Source organism: Cydia amplana, chromosome 12 (genome assembly GCF_948474715.1).
Source record: "Cydia amplana chromosome 12, ilCydAmpl1.1, whole genome shotgun sequence".
NCBI lineage: Eukaryota > Metazoa > Arthropoda > Insecta > Lepidoptera > Tortricidae > Cydia > Cydia amplana.
This window is the reverse complement of record NC_086080.1, coordinates 14,295,739-14,303,533: the sequence shown is the minus strand read 5'-3', so window position 1 is coordinate 14,303,533 and position 7,795 is coordinate 14,295,739. Positions and strand designations below refer to the sequence as shown.

Genomic DNA, 7,795 nt, shown 5'->3' with positions numbered 1-7,795 from the left:
GCAAATTTTTACATAAATTCGAAAATGACTCTTAAGTTGTATTTTGATCTTATGTCACAGCCATCTCGAGCATTATATATTCTATTAAAAAGCATTAAATGTGATTTTACTCCAGTGCCTGTAGATTTACGGAAAGGTAATATTTATGATGAGTTTATGACCATTCATTGGACTCAGAGGGCCTACTGCGAAAAACGAAATTTTGTTATCTGCTTCTTTACCGCTTTTCTTTGCTTTTTTCGGCGGTTCCGCGGAATGCATCGCAGCCATAGTGTGTGTTCTTAGTTTTTAAAATATATTGTATAATAATGTACCTATGCTAGTTTTAAGGTATTTATTTATGGGCCAATAGTTGCCTGAAAATAAAGATTTTTCATTTAATTTACTGCTCTTGTGTATTCCAGCGATAGAGAGGCAATTTAAAGTAATTTCGTATTACACGGCAGGACCTCCAAATTGTTCCCTACTTGTGCTGCTTAAATACAAATTGTTAATTTTACTATAACTTTTAATTGACAGCCGAACATTATTCTGAAGAATATACAAAAATCAACCGATTTCAACGGGTTCCTGTCATAGACCATAATGGGTTTGTGTTAACTGAAAGGTAAATAATTACTTTAATAGTATGTTTAATATAATATGTAATCCATGTATTGTTTTTGATATTAATTTGCAGTAAGTATTTAATTTCATCCAATGGTAATTAAAAAAGTATAATAAATTTACAAATTGAGACTACAATATGCATATATTAAGTTCTTGAAAAAGTATTAAAAAACGAACTGCCACAATAAAGGTAATATTTTTCATACACCATTGAAAGTAGGACCCTGAAATTTGAAACATATGTACTCTTCAAAAATGTAGGGGGCCACTAAGAAAAAGAAATCTGTTTTTTTTTAATTGACTGGTGAAAAAGGTGTTCAAAGTTTTTAACAGCTTCTATGAAGTTGATACTGAGGGTAGTTTATTAAATATTTTTATTTGTCTCTGCACAAATTGTAATTTTTTTTTTCTTTCCAGTGTTGCCATACTGAAATATTTATCGTGCGAAGGCATTATCCCCGATAGCCTGTACCCAAAGGATTCCAAGCAAGCTGCCAGGGTCGAGGAGTTTCTAGAATGGCAACACGCAGGCTTGAGACTGCACTGTGCCATGTTCTTTAGAGTAAAGGTCAGTGTTGCCTTAATTTATAAAAAGTACTTAATTACTTCAAACTTCTGTGAAAATATGACTTCATGGAGAAAAAAGCGGCCAAGTGCGAGTCGGACTCGCCCATGAAGGGTTCCGTATTTAGGCGATTTATGATGTATAAAAAAAAACTACTTACTAGATCTCGTTCAAACCAATTTTCGGTGGAAGTTTACATGGTAATGTACATCATATATTTTTTTTAGTTTTATCATTCTCTTATTTTAGAAGTTACAGGGCGGGGGACACACATTTTACCACTTTGGAAGTGTCTCTCGCGCAAACTATTCAGTTTAGAAAAAAATGATATTAGAAACCTCAATATCATTTTTGAAGACCTATCCATAGATACCCCACACGTACAGGTTTGATGAAAAAAAAATTTTTGAGTTTCAGTTCGAAGTATGGGGAACCCCAAAAATTTATTGTTTTTTTTCTATTTTTGTGTGAAAATCTTAATGCGGTTCACAGAATACATCTACTTACCAAGTTTCAACAGTATAGTTCTTATAGTTTCGGAGAAAAGTGGCTGTGACATACGGACGGACAGACAGACGGACAGACGGACAGACGGACAGACAGACAGACAGACAGACAGACATGACGAATCTATAAGGGTTCCGTTTTTTGCCATTTGGCTACGGAACCCTAAAAACTGTTCCAAATTTTCCATACATTTTTCGTTCTGTCCATTCCGTTACCGTCATACAAAGTCTATTAAAAACTGTAACGGAAAGGAAAACAAAATCTTGAGACGCATTTCTCCCATTAGGATCGAGGGAGCTCGTGATTTTGAAAAGTAAACGTAATAATTTAGAAAAAAAAAAAAAATAGTGTATGTAGTTGTACAACTTTAAATAAAACGGCCCAGTTATACTGTGTGTACAAAACTTTTAAGTCCGTTTCAGGCCCTGGACCCAATAATAACCGGCAAAACCCCAGACCCGAAGACACTGCAGGCCTACGAAAGGCGCATGGAGAATGCCCTGGGCACGTTCAATGACCTGTGGCTCGGGCAAGGCAAACCGTTTGTGGCCGGAGACCGCATTAGTGTGGCAGACTTGCTTGCGGCCTGTGAAGTGGAGCAGCCCAGTAAGTGACAAGTTTATAAAGTGTACCGTTTACTTTTTCATAAACTTTTGGATTATTTTTACGCAGAATCACGAGGACTATTGATATAAAAAAAAAAATTGGTCTCAAAACAAAACAGTTTTGTGACACATTTTAACCATCCGTCCGAGTGTCACTAAAAAGACTCGAAAGTTTTGTATTGAAAATTGGGACACTTTTATTTAGTAGTCCTTGTCTTCCAGTGATTCTGCGTTTAAATAACCCAAATTTTTTAAATTCTTCATAAAAAAGCAAATGGTAGGTGTACACTTTATTCTGTAAATCCCCGACATGCCTGTAAAGTTGCGTCCACAAAGGGGATCGCGCCAAACAACCCTGTATGTTGAGCTAGGAATCCCTGCCTGTGTTAAGGTCCCATCAGTTTCGGCAAACCAATTTCCACCACCATAAACGTCAAAAACCTACGTTTCTACACTTAAATACAAACTAGTGCTGAATTAACCTAGGCTGTATCAGGCGTGGCTCACTCCGCGATTTCGTCGCGTCACAACAAGTACCTAAAAGTACATCCGTCCGACACCAATTTTAGTGGCTAGCCATGCCCCACCTAGCAGTCATATCTGTCCTAATCGTAACAGACGCGTTTTGTTAGAGAGTGAATCTTCTGTACCTAGTACTATTATTTATTCTGTGGCTGTATTAGGGTTGCCAACTATTTTTTGGTGGAATATAGTATTTTCCAGAATAAGGCATCAAAAATATAGTACATTTCAAAAAAATATAGTACTTTTAGATAAAATACTAAACATAAGTGTAATATACGTTTAATCGGAAATATAGTATTTTAGCGTACTATATATTTTTCCTAACATATATAGTACAGAGAGCCAAAATATAGTACAATACTATATAATATATAATATAGTACGGTTGGCAACCCTAGGCTGTATCGAAGTAGTCTGAGCGCAAATGCTTTTCTAATAAAAACAACGACTGTTTTCACAGGAATGGCTGGCTACGACCCCAATGCCAAGTACCCGAACATCGCCGACTGGATGCGGCGCGTCCGGGAATATTTTAACCCGCACTACGACGAGGGGCATGTCATACTCAACAAGATTGTGCGGAATAAGAGTAAAATGGCTCCTAAACTTTAAAGCGTCTTGTAAACCTACAGCTCAAAAATGCTTATGAAATAAAAAACTTTTCTGTATTAAGTGTCATTCTATGGAACTTGCTGACTATGTAAACAAACCGCCATATTGAAATTGACTCTAAACGTCATTTTACTAGTGACTTTTGTTTACATAGTTAGCAAGTTACATAGAATGACACTTTACACAAAATTCCATTCTACTGGAACTTAGGTTATACAAGTTGTATTATCAACGTTTACTATAGTAACAGCAACAGTACTTAAGTAGCAGCAACTCTGGAATGATAAATAAATCCTGAGGGCCTACTGCGAACCACGTTCGACGTGTTGCCTCTCTGTCGCACTTGTAAATTCGTACGTAAGTAGGACAGGGAGGCAACACGTCGAACGTGGTTCGCGGTAGGCCCTCAGATCTTCATACCATTGTCGAATGGAGCTTTAGTATGGATGGAACACTTAATTTTTTTTTTCTGTGATTTCGAGGTTGCTTTCATAATAAGAAAACTCGCTTACAGTATGAGTACAGACGCCAATGCATATTTTGTTTCAACAAACGAAATCATTTACCCATAGTCTAAAACATGGTCTTCTCTTCCCAGAGTGACACAAGCCTACGTCACAATAACTGCCACTTTATATAGCGCTATCGCATATTCTCATATAGCGCCGTCGCATGATGACGTAGGCTTGTGTCAGTCACGTGGTCAAGGTCAAGTCGGAAGAGAGTACCAGGCGGAGTATATTATTATACCATGCATTTACCTATGTTGTGTATATGCGAGCAATTCCAAATACTTCAGAATACGAGATAATTCTGAAAATAGACTAAGCGCCACATGCACAGTTTTAAGAGTTTTTAAATGTATTTTGTAAAATAATTAATAATTATAAACGAGCTATATTTTTATAATATATATATTGTTTTACGGATAAATGTGGAATCTGTCTATTTTTGTATTAATCATAATGACACGTGTATACTTTACAAATAAAATTATTTATTTTTATACTGAAATAGGTTGTTTATTTTTGTTGCCAAATATGTTGTCGTTGCAGTGCAACCACGTATAATTTTTCTATTAAGTTATACTTTTGTATGTAAGTTTTGTTTTAAGTTTATCACGAATAAAATATTTGATTCACGATAATTTACATTTTTATTGCAACTAGGTATGCTTATCAACGTATGATATAAAAACAAATAAAAAGTGTTATTGGTTACATAATTCGTATAAATATTTGTTTTTGCACGAACATATATTTAACGGTTATTATTTACAAGTGGCTTCAAATCAGGTCAGATGGCAGTCGCTTTCGTAAAAACTAGTGCCTACGCCAATTCCTGAGATTAGTTGCCAAGCGGACCTGGAGCGGAAGCGGAGCCTGGGCTCATGGAATGAGCCGTGGCAAAATGCCGGGACAACGTGAGGAAGATGATTTACAAGTGGCTTCAAAAATGGCCTATTTTTGTTACTTTCGTCGCATTGTTCGCAATAGAACTTAATTTTTAGTATTAGAACTTTAGAACCAACGCCATCTAGTAAATTTAGCCCAAAACTCAAAATCATCCTATGCAGCTTCTACTTAATAGGCTTCTTCTACTGGGCAATAGATGGCGTTTACAGTCCTACGAGTTAATTCAACTTTTTGCCACTCGGCAGTAGATGGCGCTGGCTGGCAAGCACGAGTGACTACCGTAGGACTGTCTACCGGTATTCAATTTGTTTCTGTACTTGAAAGGGATACGAAAACGGACATTGCCAGAAAATTGTGAATCATCACATAGAAAGAAACATTGAAAACATTTTAAAGATTTTCTCGTAGCCTAATTTTGTGGATTTTAGTAAAAGAAACATGAAATTGGATCGAATTGAATCTAGACTACAAAACTTTGTTTGGAGATGGGTAGTAAGTTCCCGTTCGCTTCAAGTTGGCAGTCGGGTACCACAGTTGGCGATTATGAAGTTTTGAAGTGACGTCTGTTTGTGACTCAGGGGCTCCCCCTTTGTCACAAGTGTCACAACATTTTCTTGACCCTCTATCACCTTCTATCACCCACTAAACGCATGATATACCTACCAATTATTCTAATTAATGATTGTTGACATCTCAGATATTTTATAAGTACCTACCTTCATATAAAAAAGATGTTTATCTACCTTACTATTATTAAACAACTATATAATAGTGTACCTAGCACTAATTGGATCCATGTGTATCAGATGTGTCCCTCATTCAAGATGAATTTGACGATATCTCATACTTACTCATATCTTCAATATTACCCTCAAATTGTATTCTAAACAGCATGTCACCGACAAACATAATATTTCACAACATTCATCTCCGTTTCCGCTTCAACCGTACCAAGAACCAATAGAAATTGATTTATCTACCTTGCACTTGGCTTGCACTCACAGGGTAAAGGCAGAAGCAACTCAAGGAAAAATAACTAAATGCGGAAATAGAATTCAGTCAGTTCGAGTAGAGTTCCTCGAGTAGAGGGCGTAAATTTTGCGGCTAGAATTCATGCTTTCAAAGGGTTGATTTTAGACTGAATACACCTACATGTAGGTATACATACGGTGAAATATATGAGATTTCCATGGATCTGATATTCTTCGCCATAACCTCTTCCACTACAGCTTATACTTATAGTACCTACTCTTGACCTACCTATCTATTGAATTTATTCGTTACCTATATCAAAGTGTTTCTTTTCCAACTGCCAGCTGCCCCTTCCCTCATGTAAGTACACCACACAGGTGTGTTACCACAAATTACCCTTAATTGGCTTTCAAAATAAGACGAATCGCGCTACCTATCAACAATATTTGAACATTGTCTCGAAGTCTTCTTGTGATATTTATTATGTAATCTTGTCATTGTCATGCCCAATGAAATTCTTATTTTACTTTCAACTCCACTTTAGCCTGAAAATAAAATCCCCAATTCCCCAAAGGATGCGCTGTTTCGCCACATTTCCGGAAAGCGAACGGCGAAGTGAAGCATTTCCCCAGACATGTGTAGGTACCTATATTATAGTAGACGTGTCGCGACCTGCCCCACGGCGCGGTCGCGTGCCCTACCGGGCCCCTCCACGTGGCTTCACTGACCCAATTCAACAGCCCTCGAGTTTCCCATGACGTTGTGCGAAACTTGAGGAAGTCTGATTAATCAATCCTTTACGCGGTGTTTCACATTAAATGTAGGGAATAGCGTGTTAAGTTTAAAGTTTTTTTCTACTCGTCGACTGCAATGCTTGAATTAAGACTTCGTATACCAAAGTGAAATCGCATACTTTTTTCACATCAGATCTTTTTTCGATACAGTTTAGTCAACTACATATAAGATTCTTCTACTAGTTTTAAGTTTTTTTTTTGTTGACTCGTAGAAAAAGTATTGTATACAATAGTGATAGAATCAATCTTTTCAAGCTCGTATCTTACGTAGGCAACTTAGCAAGCTTCGTTGCCTAAACACGGTACTCGACTGAAAAGCTCTCCATTATATCACGATTGTATAAAATACTATTATAGCTTGCGCCTTTATCTTAATAGTAAATATACTTTGGTTATCTTCAAGCATCATGAAGTTTTCGCATTCCATTTTAATCATGTTTTGATGACATGACAATAACATTCGTACTTTGAATCGGGCAAGGCGGGCGCCTAGTCGCCTACGGACTATTTTCGCTGTTACTGGCTACGGCAGCTAGACAAATAGGCTACCATAGAGCGTGGTGCAGATATTATTGTCTACATACTGGCCAATGTTTGTTATAATAATAAACATATTCTTAGGTAACATAATAATTATAATACTGCGTAATATAGCTACTTACCGAAAAATCCACTATAAATTTTACAAGCTTTTTTATTTATATTCACTTGCCCCATTGTTGGCATTGGCATTGCTTGCTTGTAATAACATGTTGGTACTTATAGCTGGTCAACCAAATCTTGTCAGTAAAAAAAGGCGCGAAATTCAAATTTTCTATGGGACGATATCCCTTCGCGTATACATTTTTCAAATTTGCCGCCTTTTTCTACTGTCAAGATCTGGTTGACCAAGTATACCTACCAAATTTCAGCTTGTTTCAGCTAAAGCGACAGTAAAATAATAGTCGGTGACAAAAGCTTGTGTCAAAAGTGCAAATTTTGACAAAAATGCAAATTATAAGTAACGATACCTCTACAATCTCTACATACGTTTAATAATTTACGGAAAAGTTAGAAAGTTACTTAATGGCGTTAAGGTAAAATGTACGTAGGTATATATTTATTTCCACATTTTGTATCGTTACGCCGGCTAGCCACCTGTTTCGAATTACTCTAACTAACAATAACTATAGTTTTTATGGAAATTGATTT

At 36.6% G+C, this 7,795-nt stretch overlaps 1 protein-coding gene across 1 annotated transcript; it reads left to right on the top strand.

Annotated features, from left to right (window-relative positions):
• On the top strand, positions 1-3,431 carry LOC134653110 (glutathione S-transferase theta-1-like). The gene is made up of 5 exons (XM_063508417.1): positions 1-136; positions 520-607; positions 1,027-1,177; positions 2,104-2,287; positions 3,272-3,431. Exons 1-5 carry the CDS (start codon positions 25-27, stop codon positions 3,421-3,423), a joined length of 687 nt encoding a protein of 228 aa, XP_063364487.1. The 5' UTR covers positions 1-24; the 3' UTR covers positions 3,424-3,431.
• The last annotated feature ends 4,364 nt before the right edge of the window (positions 3,432-7,795 follow it).

What these genes read in the sequence shown, in the direction of transcription:
- LOC134653110 (XM_063508417.1), top strand. Translation starts at nt 25, where the DNA reads ATGACTCTTAAGTTGTATTTTGATCTTATGTCACAGCCATCTCGAGCA. An exon ending in GCCTGTAGATTTACGGAAAG is followed by an intron (nt 137 to 519) that starts GTAATATTTATG and finishes TTTAATTGACAG; the next exon opens with CCGAACATTATTCTGAAGAA. An exon ending in CCATGTTCTTTAGAGTAAAG is followed by an intron (nt 1,178 to 2,103) that starts GTCAGTGTTGCC and finishes AGTCCGTTTCAG; the next exon opens with GCCCTGGACCCAATAATAAC.